Here is an 18,622-nt window from a genome sequence, read left to right on the forward strand (position 1 = left end):
ACGCCCAACATCAAACTGGAGTCAGCTTCCGCATGCGCGCGCCGGTTTGTGGCAAGTATGGCACGCTACAGAACGATTACGATGGATAAACGCGCATATATGTTTGCATAATCAATACTCTAGTCTGCAGCACGCCCGTCCTGCCCCAAATTAGACACGCTCTCGCCCCCGTCAGGTGTGATGTGGTCAGTAGCACGTCCCGCTAGGGTACCCGCCCCGGCTGAACGAGAGATCGCAACGGCTTTTGCCCGAGGCGGTCACAGAGCACTGCGAAATAGTTCACTTATTAGCATGCAGTCAGCCGCGCACGGAGTCCAGTGTTGTATGCTCTTACCTGTCCCACTTTGCACATTGCGGTGCGCGTTGAAGTCTTGACCGTGAAGTAGTCCTGGTTCTGGTCCTTCTCGTTCCTCTTGTCGTCGGTCTTGTCGTCGCTCTCGACCTCGACGGAGAACTCGGTCCATTCGCAAGTCTGGGACTCAGCGACACAGTACTACCGGGGAATTAGGAAATCGTTCTTTCCACCCAATCTTGAGTTGAGGCCCGAATGGTTGGCCCGTAACACGATTGCTTACCGCCATGTCCCTGTGCTGTTGATTGCGCGCTATGGCATACTCTCGCGCATCCTCCAGGGTCTCAAACTTCGCGTCCCCTATACTGGGGTCCTTGTTTCCATCATGTCCCGCGTGAGGCGCGGAGAGAGCTCCTGCAAAAAGCGAGGCCAGAGCGAATGCGAGTCGAGGGTTCATCTTTACGATTGTGCAGATTGTACGCTGGTGCAATGATGCTTGGATTGGGAGGACTGTGATGGAAAGGAATTGCTGATGAACTACTTCTCTCAAACTTCGGACTGCGTCGGTAGAAGCCATTTAAGAAGGCAAGCGCAATATTGCACAGTCTCTAGAAGCACTTTAGGGGGAGCTAGATCGTGGAGGTTGTGACTTCGGGCGCGAACAAGAGACGACGCCTGTGCGTGCGCTCAGGTATCGCTCTGTTCTGTGCTGCGACTATACCGTCTCAGTCCACGGCCGACCTATCCGGGTGCGACAGGAGGCGCCCGTCCCCTCGTTTTGCAATCTACCCTGCTGGGCGTTAGTGACCTGAGCTTTTGTTTTGCAATGTTGAAACGTCCCTTTTTGCGTTTCCAAGTAGCATACCTCCAGTATATTTGGTGTTGCAAGGCTATGCAAGGGACTGTGGCGTTCCGTGGAGCTCGCCCCATTTGAGCGACAACGCGGACAGCCAGTGCGGCGGAGTACCACTGGCAATAGCAACGGAGTCTGCTGAAGCTCGCGCTCGGCAATACGGCTGAGGGTGCAACGCATAGTATTCCAGAAACACCAAGGGGACTGGCCCGTGTCATCAGCCATGGGAAGAGTCGTCGCACAGCATTGAATGAAACGCAAGTTCCCCAACCACGAAGTCTGAGGTGGCTGTCACGGAAGACTGGGGGAAATGATAGATCCAATCCCGCTCGGCTAATAATTTTAGAAAAGGGTTAGAAGAGCCAATAGGCTTGCGCGAGAGCTTTGGAGTTTCAATCTTGAATGATGGCATCCTTGCACAACTGCAAGCCGGATTGCACGTGTAGTGAGAGCTCTAACGTAGGTGTTCTTGGCTGTCGGGGCAAGGCTAAACAGCCTAGTATAACCGGAGAGCATGTCCACGTGTAGCGCACAGAACAGCCTGCCAATAATTCGCCGACGCCGGACAATTGAGGCCGTAGAATTGCATTCACCCACCGTCATCAAGACGAAACAAAGCCTTGGCTGACTGCCCACGTGCTCCAGAAACAAAGCCCCTGTCAGACCGTGTAAGCTTGTTTTAACACCGCCAGCCGGGCCAAGCCCACGTGCGGTGCCTCCGCGGCCCCAGTGGCAGCGCCGCGCAAGGGTTCCGGGGCCCGCCCCCGAAGGCAGCCCGCGCCGGCCCAATAATCGCCGGCGCCGTCGACGACTATCCACGCGGGATGGAACCCACCAACTCGATCGAGAACCGAACACATGCAGCGGCGGCAGGGGGGCAGCTTGGCCAAAAAGCATGAGCATGCGAGCGATTGCGGGTTGCAGATGTTGACGCAAGGGACTGCTGACGGTGAGGATTTAAGTAGGCCCAGGGCCCTGTCGTTGACCTGGGCGACAGCTGGTTGAGATCTGGGGTAGTACACATTCGCAATCAACGGCACAGCAATGTTGTCTTTAAATTCTCTGGCCTGGCTGGCCATTGCGCCTTGCTCCATCCTGGGAGCCTCAATTACGCCCAGGGATGGCAGCGACTTTGACGTCAAGTCGCTCTCACTGCGCGAGGTTGGCGCTCGCAACACACTGGTAAGTTGACAATCCGTGCAAGTACGACGACACTTCCGCTCAACGGCGACCCCAGGATTGGCGCATGTGGCTCGAAAAGGACGGCAACCCCATCTCCTTCTGGCACGACATCCCGCTCTACCCGAACAAGACCGACGACAGCATCGTCCATTTTTACGTCGAGATTCCTCGCTGGACGGACGCCAAGATTGAGACGAAGCGCGACGAGCCGCTGAGTGAGTAGACCGTGGTCGCCGCCCGTCTGGTAACAACACTGACCGTGTCTGCTACGACTGAACAGATCCCATCTTCCACGACGACAAGAAGAAGAAGCCGCGATTCGTCGCTAGCGTCTGGCCGCACCGGTCCTACCCGTTTTTGTACGGATCGTTCCCGCAGACCTGGGAGAACTCGAATGTGAAGCACAACATCTCGGGCCTGCCTGGTGACAATGACCCGATGGACGTCTTTGACATTAGCGGTCTGGAGTGAGTGTTCTGGTATGCCCGAGTTGGGCTTCGCTGACAGACTGCAGCCCTGGCTACGTTGGCCAAGTGAGAAAGGTCAAGGTTTTGGGCGGCCTGGCCATGATTGACGTGAGTCCGCCTGAGGTATTAATGGAAAAGATGATGCTAATTGTACTAGGACGGCACCACCGACTGGAAGGCCATTGTCATCAATGTCGACGACCCGCTCTCCAAGGTGGTCAACAGTGCGTACTACGTCAAGGCATCCACTGTTGCGTCGCTAATCGGATCGCAGGCGTGGAGGACCTCGAAAAGTACCGACCTGGGTTGAAGAAGCAATTCTACGACTGGTTCACCGTGAGTCCCGCCCTACCCCCGTCGCCAGCTTTTAGTGACCGAGAATCGCAGTACTACAAGGTCGTCAAGGGCGACGGCCTCAACACCATCGTCGGCAAGGACTACAAGGACGCCGCCTACATGCGCGAGGCCATCGCCGAGAGCCACGGCTTCTGGCAGGACCTCATCCTCGGCAAGGAGAAGCACGACAAGATTAGCACGCGGCAGACGTCCAACCCACGGGCGTGCAAGAGCTACATCCCCAGCAAGAACGCCACCAAGGAGTTTAACATTCCCGAAAAGTCCAACGTTCTGCCTCCCGCCGCGAAGCCGAAGCAGTACGACTACTGGTACTATCTCGACAAGGACTTTAACGTCATTCCGGGGCAGGTCATTGATGTGCAGTAGGCGAGAGAGGCGGTGGGCCCCCGGTGCGCAGTATTAGTTCAAACGATTATGTATTCGTGTAAGTCGCTGATTGAGGCGCGAGATGCCGTCTATGTAGAATCCGTCAACAAGCCGACGGAAATGCGCAACGCCGGCCATTAATGCTGTACATGAAATGCTCAAGAGATGCCGCCCACGTCTAATGCTCAACCGCCACCCTATCGTCTATTCGTAGCTCATCGTCTCATACTTGCTCTTTGCCCGGATCTTGGGGCCAAACTTGAATAGCACCCAAGGGATCGGTAGTAGAGCGATGGAGACAAACCCCAGCAGGCTTGTGGCCCAGTCTATGCCCAGTGCCTTGTACACTACATCTAGTCAGCATCGCGCCAGAGACACGTCGTGTTGAGCGACTTACTCTGAATCGTAAATAGGGGAAACGCTCCGGCGAAGCCGTATCGCGCCAGGTTGTTCGCACTCACGGCGCTCGCAATCACGCTGCCGTGGTACGTGTCCGCCTTGTACTGGATGGCACTGACAAAGACGCACAGGTTGCCCCACGCAAAGGGGACGATGGCGACGGTCGGACTCGCCCACGACACACCGGAGCGCGCGGTCCACGCAAACCAGAACAGGCCGATGGGCAGGCCGAAACAGGAAATCATCATGGGGTAGAGGCGGTTCTCTGGCGGGATGCGCTTGAGCGGGTGGCGAGCCGTCCTCGGGCGGTATATCAGAATGTCGCACAGCAGGATGGTGAGGAGGCCGAGGAAACACCCGACGACGATGGACAGGAAGACGAGGCCCGAGTGCTCGAGGTCGAAGCCGTACACGAGCGTGAATGTGTACGGTACCGCGGCGAAGAAGCTGAAGAGGATGCCAAAGTTGACGGCTACGTACAGGCACAGGAAGGTGACAATGGGTTCCGCGAAGAGCATGTGCAGGGGGCGAATGAGGCCCACGCGGGCAAACGTGCCCAGCCGTGCCGTCAGGGGCGTCTTCGGCGGCACCTCCTCGCCGCGCCTCTTGGCGATGCGGCGCTGGATGATGGGCGCAAAGGTCTCGCCGTTGAAGGGCGTCTGGATCATGCAGAAGATGGCCATGAACAGCAGGGTCCACTGCGTCCAGCGCCAGTCCTTGCGGCTAACGAGGAACGAGCCGATGACGGGTCTGAAAGTCTCAAGTCAGCCTACTTTCACAGGGGTTACATGTACAAAGGCAAGGAAGGAAGGTAACGCACCCAAGTCCAGGGCCCAGAAACGGCGTCAGGATAAAGATGGCGGACACGGGCCCCCTCGTCTTGGGGGCAAACGTCTCCGAGATGGTCGCCGACGGAACAGCGAGCAGCGGCGCCCAGCAGAAGCCGGCCATGAAGCGCAGGAAGCACAGCGCGCCAAAGTTGTGCGTGAAGCCGGCGCCGAGGGTGAAGAGCGCGCCGAGCGGCATGCCGTAGAGGTAGATGGGCCGGCGGCCAAACGTCTCAGACAGCGGGCCGCCCATGACGGGGCCGAAGCCGAGCGCGAAGACGTACATGGCGAGGGGCACGAGGGCGGTGGTGCTGCTGACGTTGAACTCGTTCATGAGCTGGACGCGGGCGGGGCTCATGATGGAGGTGGCGACGGAGCTGGTTGCGTGTTAGTCGCAACCTCGCAAAAGGGGAGGAGCAGTAGCAACGTCGCCAGTTCGACGAACTGGCAAGCAAGCAAGGGCGTGTCAAGTATGGACTGAACTTACGTGACGAAGCCCATGGACGAGATGGACGTTATCAGCAGTCCCTTTCTCCACGCCGGCCAGTTGCGCGGGTTCTCGGGGTGCCGGTCCCAGTCAATGTCTGCATCGGATGGCTTCGCGGCGGTAGCCTTCTCCGCATCGGCACCAACAGCGGCAGACGCATCCATGTCCGTGGCCATGTCATTTGTGGTGTCGACCTCTGTGTCGGTCGTGTCGCCGACGGGAGGCTGCTCCGGCGGGACGTCCTTGTCCGCGGCTGCGTCGCCCACGGCCGTCATGCTGGGCGATGTGCTGGCGGCCAAGCGAACAGCCTTAGGCGTCGTGGAATCGATACGATGGAGTTGCGCCCTTAAAAAGTCTGAAGAGATCTTCTAGTGGTGAAAATGTTTGGGTGGTGTCGCCTGTCGCGGTTGATACGACTTGAGTTGTTGTCTCGCCCGTGTAAGTCGTCCGTGTCGCCACCCACAATTGAACTCTCCAGGACAAATGGACAACACTGTGGCTTCAAGCTGTTCATCGACTTTATTATCGCCAAGACCGATCAACAGGCCCAAGAGCCCGTATATCTACTCTGCCCGCATGGCAGCGGCACAGGCGCGCGGTCACAACCGATTTGTCACCACAACGCAGCCCGCTGTCTACGAAAGGCGCATGGTGTTCGCGCTGTTCAGTAATCACTCGTCGCGAGCGGCTCGGTGGGTCCGCCGCTGCCGAGGATCTCATCGCGCGCCGGCGCCGTGGACCTCGTTGATTATAACTGATTCCCGTCCGCTGCCTCTTCCAAATCAATTGCTCGAGTTTCTGCGTTGTAAGAAAAATCTGCAAAAGTGAGAAGAGGGATCTAGTTGTACTCGTGCTGCGTTTTAACATGTTTGCAGACCCGCCATCGGCGGCGACCAGGGTTGGGTCGGATGCGAGACAACAGCGCAGGGTTTGCACGGCATTGTCTTGGGGCTGGAGGGCCCGGCCGGGAACAGGAGGGAAATAATGCCGGCTGAATTACATGTTTTCTCGGCTGTCATTGGGCGCCTTGCTGCGTGGCGTCCATAGCGACGACAGCCACGAGAAACCTCCGAGGCACGCAGGACCATACAGAGTCGAGATGCTGTGCGCCGCTGAATAATTGCACATTGCCCGCGCGGTACATGTATGCCACGGGGCCCGAGCAAACATTGCCGCTATCCTCGCCGGCTCTATCTGCTTGTTCTGCGGAGCTGACGGCCCAATTTTGCGACTCGGCGTCATCACTCCCTGGACGCGCCCGTCTGACGCTCTGGTACCAGGATGCGCCGGCATGATGAGTAACTCCAACCCGTGCCATGCTCACGAACCCGTGCCATGCTCACGAACCCGTGCCATGCTCACGAACCCGTGTCAAGAAAAAATTCAGAGCTTGACGTGCTTGCCATGATCCTTGACGCGATGAGGGGCACAGCAAGGCATCGTCATGGTCCTTTGAGGAGCGTTTGGAAACTCTGACTCGCAGCGCCTGGATGCAGGGAGCCTGCTTACAACGTGCAAAAGTCTGGCACGTTGCCGCATAGGCAGCCACTCCCAACGATCGGCAGTACCGTTGGACGGGGCCATCGGCGCTGCGGAGGGACAATGACGCAACGTGACTCTCAAACAGCGCCGAACGTGCTCCAAAACTCGTGATCCCCTGCGAGTTCAGTGAGGGAACACATTCCGCGTGGTACACGTAAACGGCTACGGCTGCTCGGTGTGTAGGCCGGTACACCTGGCAGCGAACCAGGATGTTGTGCTGCGGTTAGACGTGGAACGGCCTTGCCACACGTGGCATTCTTCCACGCAGTCCGGGCCCGTTCTACCCTGTGTACCCGAGTGTGAGCGGGAGGCCCGCTTGCCTGCCATGAGGGTGCACCCGGTTGTGAGATGCTCCCTAAGGTGACCCATCCGGCGCCCGGTGCCGGGCCCCACCCCGCCCCGGCGTGCGGGTCCGGCCCGGCCACGAGGGTTCAAGCCTGGCTGTTTGCAGCACTAATAACTGCAGGACGAAACGGTCAAGCAGGCCTCCCTAGAGAAAGCTCGCCCTATCCATGATGGTTTTTCTCCATTGTGCCTCGAGTGCCGGAGTCTTCAGCAAGAGTTGCGGCGCCCAAGCTGGGGACCGGGACCGGGCTGTGCTGGGTATTTGCAGAGGCGGTCTGGTAGCGGGGACGCCGGAGATCCTCCAGCCACGGCACGGGCTTCACTTGAAGCTGAGTGTTGACGCCAACCTCTCAACTCTTGCATCAACACTACCGCATCCATCACAAAACCCACATGACATAACCAACATGCGTACTCTTTCCGAATTGACTTTGCGCAAGTAACGCCTTTCACCGTCAGGCTAGCGCATGGCATCTGCTTCAGGCCCGCCCGCCACGCCTTTGCCCGCCAGATTTCTCACCACAACCCGAAATCATCACCGCCTTCAAAACCTCCTCATGTCGCAACCATCTCCACCGCCGCCCGCCCCCTCCTTCGCGACCCCCCTCCCGCAGTCCCCGCGCTCCCCTGTCCTGGAATGGCGATTCCCCAAGCCCTACAGCCAGTACGTGCTGACAGGCCGCTCGCGCGCCGCCTGGCACACGAGCTTCGTCGTGCCGCAGCTCAACCTCCTCCTCGACGCGGGCCTCTGCGTCAACAAGCTGCGGCCCAAGCACATCTTCCTCACGCACGGCCACAGCGACCACACCCTCCTCGCGCCCGCGTTTGTGAAGCGCGACGACCCGCCCGACGTGGTTTGCCCGCGCGAGATGGCTCCCGCGTTTGACGACTTTGTCCTCGCCAACACGATGCTCAACCTCGGCGGGCTGGTGCGCGTGGGCGATGCGGCGGCGCAGGGGCTCGCCGTGGAAGAGGAAGGTGAGCGTGGTGATGAGGCAGGGGGAGAGGGCGATAGCGACGACGGCAGTGGGAGGAGACAGCGGAGTGCCGAGGAGCGGGCCTGGCTCGGCACGCACGTCACGCACGGCGTCTCGCCCGGCGACGAGGTGCCGCTCAGGCGCGCCAAGGGCATCACAGCGCGCGTCTTTGCATGCGACCACACAGTCCCCTGCGTAGGCTACGTCTTCAGCCAGACGACGCACCGGCTGCGCCCAGAGCTGGCCTCGCTCCCCGGCCCGGAGCTCAAGCGCCTGCGCGAGGCATCCGAGTCGTCCCCCTCGGCGCCGTCCATCACGGAGCCGCACACGGCGCCCATCTTCGCCTTCCTGGGCGACACGACGGCGGCGACGCTGGCCGCTGCGCCGGCGTGGCTGCGCGCCGGCATCCCCGTGGTGGTGACGGAGTGCAGCTTCCTGCGGGATGAGCACGCGAGCCAGGCGGAGCGCACCAAGCACACGCTCTGGCGGGACCTCGAGCCCGTGGTGCGTAGATGGCCGCGCACGACGTTTGTGCTCATGCACTTTAGCCTGCGGTATAGCGACGCCGAGGTGGCGCGCTTCTTCCGCGACATGAAGGACGTGCCGCCTAATATCGTGGTCTGGGCGGATCCAGAGGCCGAGTGAGGGCTTGTTTGTTTACTGGCTGTGTATGGCATGGCATGGCATGGGCACTATAGAGTGAATATATATGGTAGAGAGCATACATAATAGACAAGCACGGCGTTGGCGGTGACATACATGGACAGATGCTTCGAAAGCCGAAGCATCGGATATCAACACGACCCTTATCAATGCCGTGCCATCACGATGTCCATCACTTCGACAACAATCCACATGACATCCCACCCTGGCATGCGTGCCAATCACAGACCCGTCGCCGCATCTCACCCACACTCCCATCTCACACACTAGGTGCAGTCTCACACACAGCTGCAGGCAAGACACCGCCCGGCTGGCACTGGCCTGGCGCTGTTCCAGATCGGCCAGAGTGCCAATCTTGCCGTATGCGGTACTTCCGCGAGCCCCTCCAGCGTACCGGCGCCTCTCCGTTACACCCGCCCGCGGCGCCATGCCCACACGCACAACGTGTAACGCACAACGGCCCCCCGGCATTTCATAGCTCCTGACCGAGACTCGGCCCCATGACGCAACGACTGCCAGCCAGGCCCCCGACCGACCGTCCCGGCAGGAACGGGAGTCTGCCTACCTAGGTATTGCCTTGTTTGGATGTCCCGTTTGCCCAGTTTGCGGTCTATCGCTCGTGCTGGGGCATACACACTCACACACCGGCTGGGCGATTGCCGTTAGCACCCATCTGGTTTTTTAGTCCATCGCCCGGCTGGGACGGCGGTCGGCAGCAGCAGCTGGCACAAGTCTGGTGTTTGGTGCTGCCCCAGAGAGCGTGAGCGATCACTGATGAGGTGCTGCTGCTCCATGGCGTCATTGGGGGCTTTGACTTTCTTGAACCGGACTTCACGCAAGCTTTACAAGCACGGGGGGCCTTACTTATCCCCCCAGCGCTACGTTACTACTACTTACTACTCCCTTCCACGACATTTCCACCCTGCCAACGCACTCCGCTGCAACGAATTCCGACTCTCCGTTCCGGGATTGAAGGTTTGCACACTGGCATATCGCACGTGCGTCTTTGTCCGCAGAAGAAAAAGGGGGCGTAGGAGAGACAGACAGAACCGGCCAATGCTTTGGAGTCGTTGCCGCTGCCCATTCGGCGGTGTCGCCTGATAAGAACCCTGGAGCTGAAGGGCTCGCATCACGCCAAGCTGAGCAAAGCCGGCCCAGCCCTGCCCAGCTCGCCCAGCTCCTGCGCCGCCGTCTGGAGACACCCAGTCGTGCCGAACCCTATTACTTCCCCTTGCATCCCGCGGCGGGGGGGCGACGACCCATTGAGGCCTTGGTACTTTATCCTGTCACGGAGCCCGAGGCTCCCAGGAAAGAAACGGATACCGACTCGTCTCCTTGAGGCTCTTCGCCCGTATCTCGCGCACACGGGCATTTCGACGGATATAGCTTCAAGAGTGCAGAACGCAACCAGGTTGTTGCCGCCCTCCAGCACCTGACCTGACCTGGCATCTAGCACCCGACCAAGCGGTGCCCAAGCACCCAGCATGTGCTTCCACTTCATCTCCTGGAACGCCTGCCCCGTGTGCTCCACCACGTTCAACAAGCGACGCAATCTCGTCCCCTGCTGGAACGGCGACATTGCCTCGCCCCTCTCCTCGTCCTCGTCCTCGCCCTCGTCCTCATCGTCCTCGTCGTCGTCCACCACCCTGCGCCGCCCCAAGGCCGCCCTCCACGTCCTGCGCCACCACGGCCTCCGCTGCCGCAGCGGCCACTACGCCGAGTCCGAGTCCGAGACGTACACCGACCGGCCCTGCGGGGCGTGCGCCGCCCGCATCGCGTGGAACAACACCCGCGACATCGGAAGGGCGCGCCGCGAGCAACAGCAGCAGATCCAGAACAACCACCAGCAGGACCACCAGCAAGGACGAGAACGGGGACCGCAGCAGGAGCAGCAGGAGGAGCGGGTCGTAGAGCTGGCCTCATATGGTGGCGGGCTCGGCGCCGGCACAGACAGGATGCCGCTCGGCCACGTCGAACTGCGACTGGCGCACGTCGACTATGTCGTACCGCAGGTCAAGGCCGAGTATGGCGTATCGCGGGGGCGGCGCGGCGGCAGGCGGGAGGTTGCCGGCCGTGGTTGACAGGGGAGTCTGGGATGAACCGGCACAAGAGGTGGTGAAATCTCGGCCTCGGGGTGAAAACGGGATGGGATGAAACCACCGATATTGCGCTGCGTTCGGACGAAAAGGGCGTGATGAAACCTCGGGTTCACGAGGAAAGCCACAGCCAGGCGTTAGGAGTCTTCTCCCCACATGTCCTTTCCTGCATCAGTTTCACATTGGTGTCGTCTTCGCTGCCGGATCTGCATTGCATGTGAACAAGCTCGAGTCAAACGTCATATCAATGAAATTAGTTTATACCCAATCATGGCGCCGCCCAAGCCTATTATGTACAGGGCCACGGCCCGAAGCCTTTGAACCAAGCATGATGACCGCCAAAACGTTGGTCGTGGGATCCGCCATGTAATCTCTGCTGGCGTCTATTCCCCGTGGTTCCGGTACCCAAGCCAACCGAGTAATCGTGTGTACGTATAATATGTGCGTATATGGTGTTGCGATAAATCATGTCACGTCGGTCGACCGACGGTTCTTCCTCACCACGAGCCCCCCTTTCCCTCGTCCTTGGGCGGCTTCTTGACCGAGGCTTTGGGCCCCTTGGCCATGAGGTCCGGCTCGTTGATGTAGTAATAGCTGCGCTCGGCGGTGAAGCGCTCGTGGAACATTTGCAGGTAGGGGCCGGGGAGCTGCTCGCCGACGTCAATCTTGATCTGGTCGTTCTTGCCGGTCCATAGGTGGCGGATGAACTGGCCCTTGCAGCCCGAGTCGCTCTCGGGGAAGCCGTTGGCCTCGGTGCAGGGCAGCTCGCGGATGTGCTCGGTGAAGTTGTAGCGCACAAAGGTGCCGAAGCCGCCCTGGTCGGTGGGCTGGCCGGGCGCGTTGAGGCGGAACTGCGTGCACTCGGGGTACGGCTCGCCGTCATCGGGGCACTTTTGCCAGGCGTCAAAGATCTTGTACGTGGTGGGGTTGTTTTGGGCGATGATGAAGCCCGTGTTGAGGTAGAGCTTGTGGAAGCGATCCTTGTTGAAGTCATTGTCCGGGTCGACGGCCAGGCCGAGCGAGTTGCTGTCCGGATACAGTTGCCAGTAGTTGAGGAGCCACTCCATGGGCAGATCGAGGCGGTGGAAGATGGCGTCCGAGTCGATGTACAGGCAGACGTCGTGCTCCTTGAGGATCTTGCTCATGACGGGCGGTTTCTTCCATGAGGCGCGGCGGTCGGGGTACTCGCCGATGTTGATGTAGTAGTATTTGTACCCATGGATCTTGGCTGCAGGGGGGCAATTGTCAGCTCATCCGTTTAGAGTTCCAAGCATCCGCCGGGGAGTGGCCGTACCGTAGAGCCAGTGGTTGAGGATACCCAGCGAGATGCCGTGAACCTTGGGCGGGTCGGCCCAGGACATGGGCTCGGGCCCAAAGAGCTCGCCCGACTCGTTGAAGGGGCGGTTGTCGAGGTCGATGATGCAGAGGCTCTCGCCCATGCGCTGCTTCCAGCGCGGGTTGGCGGGCAGGGTCCAGTCGAAGGCGCCCCAGGGCTTGTACTTGGGTTCGTCGGGCTTGACGGAGGGCTTGCGCAGCTGCTTGAGGTAGAACTTGCGCAGCTCGGCGGCGTGTTCCGAGGCCGTCGATTCGCTAAACGGCGGCGGGTTCGGCGGCGGAGGCGCGTGCGACGTGGCGGGCTTGAGCGGCGTGTCGGGGTTGTTGGCGGGTGGTGACGACGTGTCGGGGAAGTCGTGGTGCTTTTGCTCGCCCGTCTTGGTTCTGCGATGGATCAATGGTCAGCCAGGGGCGCAAGACACGTCTGGGACGGACGCGACCAACGTTGCGGGCAGGTGCCACGAGTCGAGGTGGTTAAAGATGAGGCCGATGAAGGCGAGGATGAAGACGACCGCCCCGACGATGAGGGCGGTCCCCCTGGTGGACCGAGCTGAGCCGCCAAAGATCATGATGCCTGCATAATAATGCGGATGCTAAGAGAAGCGGCCCGCGCCGTGGACTCGATCAATCGCTGCTGTGCCGGAGCCTCGACGATGGCATCGGTCTCGTATCGACTGGCGGAGGGGGGAGCAAAGCGAGCGCGGGGCGGGTCCAGACGGAATGGGTAGACGCAATCGCGGCGTTGAAGCAAGTGCGACTGCAGGACGGACCACAGCGACGCAGATGAAATGGATGACCGACAAGGCACACTAGCGAGCGAACGAGCGTGGAGAAGGGACGAGATGCAATCACGAAAGGAAAACAGCGGCAGCCACCCCGTCGAACGGATACAAGAGAAGGGGAAGCAACGGAACAAGAGAATCGCCGGTTGGAGGTTCGCCCGGGTGGTCGGCGGGCCAATGGGTCAAAACGGCGGGAGAAGGAGGCCGGCAAAGTGTGGAAAGACTGTCTCTCGGCGGGACGGCACCATACAGGCGCGCGCACACCGATAAAAAAAGCCAAAAGACGGCCGGCCAGCACAGAAGCAGAAAATAGGGGCGGGCGTCTCGTCGCGTGGCGTTCTCTGGCGGGCGGGCGGCCGGGGAGGCGAGGGGGGGGGGGCCGGCGGCGGGACTGGAAATAAGTGATGACGAGTCCTTCTGCCCCCTTCGTCGTTGGGCCGCCGGCGTTAAAAGAGACACAGAAGGAAAATAGGGCCGGGTGTGTGTGTGCTGGCGAGTGGAGGAGATTTTTGGCGCGAGACAGCGCGGGCTTGGCGGGCGCGCGAACAAGTATCGCCAAGGCTGTTCTATCATCCATGGTTGCTGATTTGCGTGCTGGGTGTTTATCGCTGATGAGGCGACAAGGGGGAAGGAACGCCTGGATACGAGCGCGTCATGTTGCCCCCCCGTCGGGTCGCAGCATGCGATCTCCACGCCGCCGCTTATGCGCTGTAAATAAACGCCTGAACAAAAGCTGGAAGTTTCAACTCCGCACCGCCGCACGACAGGTCAACACGAATAGCCTGTCCAGGTCGATAGTCTTTACGATCCAGCCATGCGCGGCATGTGGACGCCCTCCCCATCAAGGCAAGTCACGCTACCACATGCGTCCGTGCTCCCTGGAGAACGCGGTACATAAAAATGCATACTCGTCGTGTGCCGTTTCAGCCTCTTTCGTTCAGCTGCTGCCGCCTCGGCGCCGATCGAGGAAAATTATACTGCGGCCACGGCGCCACTCGCGTCCAAAGCCGCATGCAGGCCCGGCGACTGGGACTGGGGTGAGGGGCCCGAAGAAGCAGCTTCAGGTTTCCCACTGGCGGGGGCGGCGCCGGTCCTTGCGGGCGGCCTATCACGCGCCCCGCCAAGAGCCTCTACGGCGCGCCCAGGTCAGCGCTATTCCCCCCCAGTTCCGCCGCTGGGTCCCCCTGATTGGGGAGCCGTTAGCAACCTTTATGGGGCGCCCTGGAGGTGCCCGAGCACTCGGCCGGTGGGAAAGGTGTGGTATGTGATTGCGATGGTCTCATTCATGCAAACTTTCCTTGCTGAGGCTTCCATCGTATTGCACCAGTTCGGCAGCTGGTTGATTCGCTCCTCTTCACCGTCATCCACGGCAACCCTCAAAGTTCACGCTTGGCAGGGCACGCCGGTGCTGTCGGCAGTTTCAGACGCCCGTCGCTCTCCCGTGTCTGACGGCCGGCAGCTCCCATCACCAGCACCCGTCTGCCCACGTGCCTCGTCTATCCGTTCCGGCCGTGGTCAAGGGGGTTCTCATTCCAGACAGGCTTATGCTTGGCACGGCAGTGTAAACCTGCATGCATCTGCCCTCCCCCTGAGACCACATACGATTATATCCGACCTTGCCGATGCATTTCATAAACCCGCTAGAAACGTTGCGGTGCCCTTCGGGTAACTGACAACGTGTAACAAACTCTATCTCTTGCGTCACCCCCTCTGCACTACAGAGTACAGTCTCTTGATGTTCTACCATGGCTCGCACGAGATTACCCGCGGAGAATGAAGGAGCCCCTCATGCACCGTTGGCCTGGTCCAGCACGGACCTGTTGAGGAGGTCGCACCGCGCCCGCAGCTCCGCCGGCATCGTCGTCGCCTCAAACCGTTGCGTCACGTTGTACATGCGCTTGTCCGCGCCGTACGCCGGCCACGCCAGGTCCTCGCCGCGCACCAGCGCCAGCAGCTTCGTCTGGAACGCGAGCACCAGCTCCGGGTCGTTGACTGGCGTCTGCTCCTCGTCGACGTAAAAGTAGTCTGCCCGGGTGACTCCTCTTAGCTTGGCGGGTTCACCAGCGGAAAGGGGCATACTTACACAGGAGGTCCTGGCCGTGGACGGCCGGCGGTGTCGACATGATATACCGCATCGTCTTGTCCGGCAGCCCGTTGGCCAGGTTGTACGCGTTGCACGCAAACACGGCGTCCGTCGTAAAGTCCCACGCCAGCTGCTTCTCCATCCCCGGGCGGTAGTACAGGTCCAGCAGCGCCTGCACCGTCGCGTTGCTCGCCGCGGGCATCTGCTGCCGCACCATGGTGGGAAAGTAGCCCGGCATGCCCACGTCGTGCGACGTCTCCTTGCCCTCGAGCGCCATGGACCCGACGACGAGCCTCGACAAGTCCTTGTGCACCCTACCCTGCTTGATCAGCACCGAGGGCATGTCCGGGATGAGCTTCCCGTCGGGTGCCGGGCCGAACCCCATGACCGGCCCGATCGTGCCGCCGCCGCTCTCCGAGGGCATCTGGTTGATGAGCCGGTCGTTGACGTGCAGCATCGTTGTCTCGGGCGCGGCCCGCAGGCATGCGAGGCTCGTGCAGTTCGCTGCCTCAAGCACCATGTCGAACATCTTGCGCTGCCGCGCCGTGACATCGCGCCGCTGTGGTGCAGCGGGGGACGAGATGAAGGCCTGCTGGAAGGGCAGCGGCTTGCCGCGCCCGCCGTTGAGCACTGTCAGGTAGTAGATGATGCCGGCGCCGGCGCTCTGTCCGATGGCCGTGATGCGCTTCCCGTGCCCGCCAAACTTGTGGATGTACTTGGCCGTCCACTCCGCCGCGGCGAGGCAGTCGAGCATCCCGACGTTGCCGTCCAAGTCCTCGTCCGCGGCCCAGGTGAAGCCGGAAACGCCCATTCTGCCGCTGCATTAGCACATGTATTCACCGTACGGAGTGATGCACAGACGGACCTGTAGTTGTTTCCCACGACGATAAATTTGCCCAGATTCTGCTTGTGCATCAAATCAAACAAGCCCATGGGGTTCATAAACATTTCTTTGTTTCCAAACGCATACGCGCTCCCGTAAAAGTTGTGCAGCACCGGCACCTGGTCCCCCGGTCTCACCCCTTCCGGTACGTACACGTCGAGGAACAGGCAGTCCTCGCGGCCCCAGGTCGTGCCGTTAACCGGGAAGGGCACATAGGGCGGTGCCGACGCGATGCAGTCTGTGCTCCGCCAGGGGACCTTGCCGTCCTGGACTCCGTCCACGCGTGACAGCTTGGTGTTGGGTGCGCGGAAGCGCAGTTCGCCAGTCGGGGACCGGGCGAAGCGTATGTTCTTGTATATGGCGACTCGCTGGCCCGAGGCTGTGGTATTGACGTATGTCGGGACGTGCTTTGCGTAGCCCAGGTCTATTAAGCCATCGAGATGAGACGGGTTCGACTTGGTCGCGGGGCTGCAGAGGGCGCCCTTGGTCATGGCTGTGAGCCAGAGGAGGGTGGCGTTGAGCAACATGTCTGACAGGTTTTGCGTTGCTTTCTGGAGGTCGTGCTTTGAGCATCATCTCCAGTCGCCAACACAAGCTTGCCAGGTTCTTATATTCCAACTCATGATGCTCCAGATGCCATATCGGGCAAACGAGCACCGCCATCCGACTTCATCACCAGATGACGACGGAGTGGCTCATCCCGGGCTGAGGCAGCAGCGATGACCGGGATGAAATCACCGCTAGATCCCATGGCGACGAGGGGCGAGAGCGAGAGGCCCAAAGGGGCATATAAGTGCCGTGAGCCAGCATGGAAACGCCCAACTTTGAAGGCGGTTTCCTCGGCCGGAGGCTTGGTGTGGGTGGGGCGCCGGCATTCAGCGGGCGACACCCGCGCTACGTCCCAAAGAGGAAAACGAGCATTCAGCCACCATCTCGTCAGCTTCGTCACGCCCATCTTCAGTTGATCCGACTCGCGACACCTCTTAAAGCGACCGCACAACCGCATCCCCTTCTGCCCGCTCGCCATGCTCGTTTTCCTCATCGGGTCGCGTACAGGTCACTGCCGACTCGAACCAGGGTTGACCGCCGCAGTTGGGGTGTAAACTGTGAACTGCCGAGCTGCATGCCAAACCGACCACCCGCAACGCCACCGAGTGCTTCCATCTCGTTTAACGTTTAGCACATGGTGCGTCGTACCGAGCGTCGCGAGATTGCCATGGCGGGCGTCCCCGAGCCTGACTTTCGGGTCCTCTCCTTCATGCCGCAGAAAGGGAACGCTACGGCCCGACGCTACCAGAAGCGCAAGGCGCATCGCAAGTCCAAGGAGGGGTGTATTGCGTGCAAGGTGAAGCGGGTCAAGGTCAGTGCACACCGTCGAAGTGATTGTCGTGACGGCAATTGACTGGAGCGCCAACAGTGCGATGAAATCAGGCCCTGTTGCTCGCGCTGTCGGCGCAACGACACTCGGTGCAGCTACCCCTCCGCGGACGAGGCCAGCTCCCCTGAGTCCTCCTCGCAGGTCGCCAAGCGCCCGTCGGCGCACATCCGCCAGATGTGCAGGATGCTGGGCCGCCGCAGCATGCCCTCCGCCGATCTGCTCACCTCTCCCGCCGTCACCGGGCTCGACATGTCGCAAGAGCCGACGCATCACGGCATCCCGCGCATCGTCTTGATCCAGCACTTCCAGAACCTGTACCCCGAGCTGCAGCTGCTCGACAGCGGGAACCCCAATCCCATCCTGGCCCTGGGCCTTGTCCGCCCCTTTCTGCTCGAGGCCGTGCTCGCCGTCTCGGCGTCTCACCTGCGCCACCACCACTGGGCACCCGAGAGCCGCCAGCTGAGCCGCGTCACCGAGCACTTCCAGCAGGCCCTCGCCGTGCGGAGCTTTCGCGACGCGCTGCAGAGCCTCACGCTCGATCAGCAGACGGCCGACGCCTTTGTGCTCACGTCCATGTTCCTCAACCTGCTGACGTTTTCCTTTGCCGAAGACGACCAGGTGCAAGACACGTGGCTCTTCCGTCCCGACGATCCGGAGCGCTTGAGCTGGTTCTCGCTGCAGCTGGGGCTCAAGCCGCTACTCCTGACCACGGAGCACTACCGCGACGACACTATCCTTTCCTGGATGTATGCGGCGTCTGATGATGAAAAAGGCACATTCTACGGCGAGAACCAGCGGATGGACCGTGTTCCCGCGCACTGGATGGCCTTTCTTGGCTTGGACCGCGAGAACCTGCTTGGAGAAGACGACCTCCTGCGCGAGCCCGCGCGCATGCTCGCCGAGGTCCGCGACCTGGAGCCGCGCGACGAGTGCTTCTTCCTCTATGTCAATTTCGTTGGCGCGCTGGACATGGAGTTTCGCTTCCGCGACATGCTCGAGGCCGAGGACGAGCGCGCCGTGTGGCTCTTCGGGTACTGGCTCGGGCTGATGTGCCGCTTTGGGTGGTGGTGGATGCAGCTGCGCGTAGACCGGGAGTGGCGGGCAATACGTCTGTGGCTGGACCAAAAGGGCGTCAGGGACAGGCCCGGCGAGCAGGGGAGAGTCTGGAGGTTGCTGATGCACGAGCTCGAGGACGCGAACCGTTGGCCGAGGACCGAGTACGGCGTGGTCGACGAGGTGCATGAGGTCCCAAGCACCGACATTATCGAGATATTGTAGATTCCTAAACGACCCGCTAATACCCAAATA

At 60.7% G+C, this 18,622-nt stretch overlaps 8 protein-coding genes across 8 annotated transcripts; 4 read left to right on the forward strand and 4 right to left on the reverse strand.

The window, feature by feature from the left end:
• Positions 1–279: 279 nt before the first annotated feature.
• Positions 280–749, reverse strand: PLICBS_007520 (uncharacterized protein; the record flags this gene model as incomplete). Its single annotated transcript, XM_065601192.1, has 3 exons — positions 280–282; positions 335–472; positions 576–749. The coding sequence occupies 3 exons, from the start codon at positions 747–749 to the stop codon at positions 280–282; spliced, it is 315 nt and encodes a 104-aa protein (XP_065457264.1).
• Positions 750–2,189: 1,440 nt separating this feature from the next.
• Positions 2,190–3,517, forward strand: PLICBS_007521 (uncharacterized protein; the record flags this gene model as incomplete). The annotated part of the gene is made up of 6 exons (XM_065601193.1): positions 2,190–2,327; positions 2,383–2,542; positions 2,608–2,794; positions 2,842–2,902; positions 2,952–3,018; positions 3,069–3,517. The coding sequence occupies 6 exons, from the start codon at positions 2,190–2,192 to the stop codon at positions 3,515–3,517; spliced, it is 1,062 nt and encodes a 353-aa protein (XP_065457265.1).
• A 204-nt stretch (positions 3,518–3,721) lies between these two features.
• Positions 3,722–5,505, reverse strand: PLICBS_007522 (uncharacterized protein; the record flags this gene model as incomplete). Its single annotated transcript, XM_018320963.2, has 4 exons — positions 3,722–3,864; positions 3,915–4,666; positions 4,737–5,120; positions 5,231–5,505. 4 exons carry the CDS (start codon positions 5,503–5,505, stop codon positions 3,722–3,724), a joined length of 1,554 nt encoding a protein of 517 aa, XP_018180860.2.
• A 2,169-nt stretch (positions 5,506–7,674) lies between these two features.
• Positions 7,675–8,739, forward strand: PLICBS_007523 (uncharacterized protein; the record flags this gene model as incomplete). The annotated part of the gene is made up of 1 exon (XM_018320964.2): positions 7,675–8,739. The coding sequence occupies one exon, from the start codon at positions 7,675–7,677 to the stop codon at positions 8,737–8,739; it is 1,065 nt and encodes a 354-aa protein (XP_018180861.2).
• A 1,502-nt stretch (positions 8,740–10,241) lies between these two features.
• PLICBS_007524 (uncharacterized protein) lies at positions 10,242–10,838 on the forward strand (the record flags this gene model as incomplete). The annotated part of the gene is made up of 1 exon (XM_018320966.2): positions 10,242–10,838. The coding sequence occupies one exon, from the start codon at positions 10,242–10,244 to the stop codon at positions 10,836–10,838; it is 597 nt and encodes a 198-aa protein (XP_018180863.2).
• Positions 10,839–11,350: 512 nt separating this feature from the next.
• Positions 11,351–12,757, reverse strand: PLICBS_007525 (uncharacterized protein; the record flags this gene model as incomplete). Its single annotated transcript, XM_018320967.2, has 3 exons — positions 11,351–12,081; positions 12,148–12,572; positions 12,633–12,757. 3 exons carry the CDS (start codon positions 12,755–12,757, stop codon positions 11,351–11,353), a joined length of 1,281 nt encoding a protein of 426 aa, XP_018180864.1.
• A 1,999-nt stretch (positions 12,758–14,756) lies between these two features.
• PLICBS_007526 (uncharacterized protein) lies at positions 14,757–16,463 on the reverse strand (the record flags this gene model as incomplete). The annotated part of the gene is made up of 3 exons (XM_018320968.2): positions 14,757–14,995; positions 15,054–15,865; positions 15,919–16,463. The coding sequence occupies 3 exons, from the start codon at positions 16,461–16,463 to the stop codon at positions 14,757–14,759; spliced, it is 1,596 nt and encodes a 531-aa protein (XP_018180865.2).
• A 689-nt stretch (positions 16,464–17,152) lies between these two features.
• On the forward strand, positions 17,153–18,592 carry PLICBS_007527 (uncharacterized protein; the record flags this gene model as incomplete). Its single annotated transcript, XM_065601194.1, has 3 exons — positions 17,153–17,296; positions 17,345–17,352; positions 17,410–18,592. 3 exons carry the CDS (start codon positions 17,153–17,155, stop codon positions 18,590–18,592), a joined length of 1,335 nt encoding a protein of 444 aa, XP_065457266.1.
• Between the last annotated feature and the right edge of the window lie 30 nt (positions 18,593–18,622).

This window comes from Purpureocillium lilacinum (assembly GCF_023168085.1).
Source record: "Purpureocillium lilacinum CBS 284.36 DNA, scaffold_5, whole genome shotgun sequence".
NCBI classification, from domain to species: Eukaryota; Fungi; Ascomycota; class Sordariomycetes; order Hypocreales; family Ophiocordycipitaceae; genus Purpureocillium; species Purpureocillium lilacinum.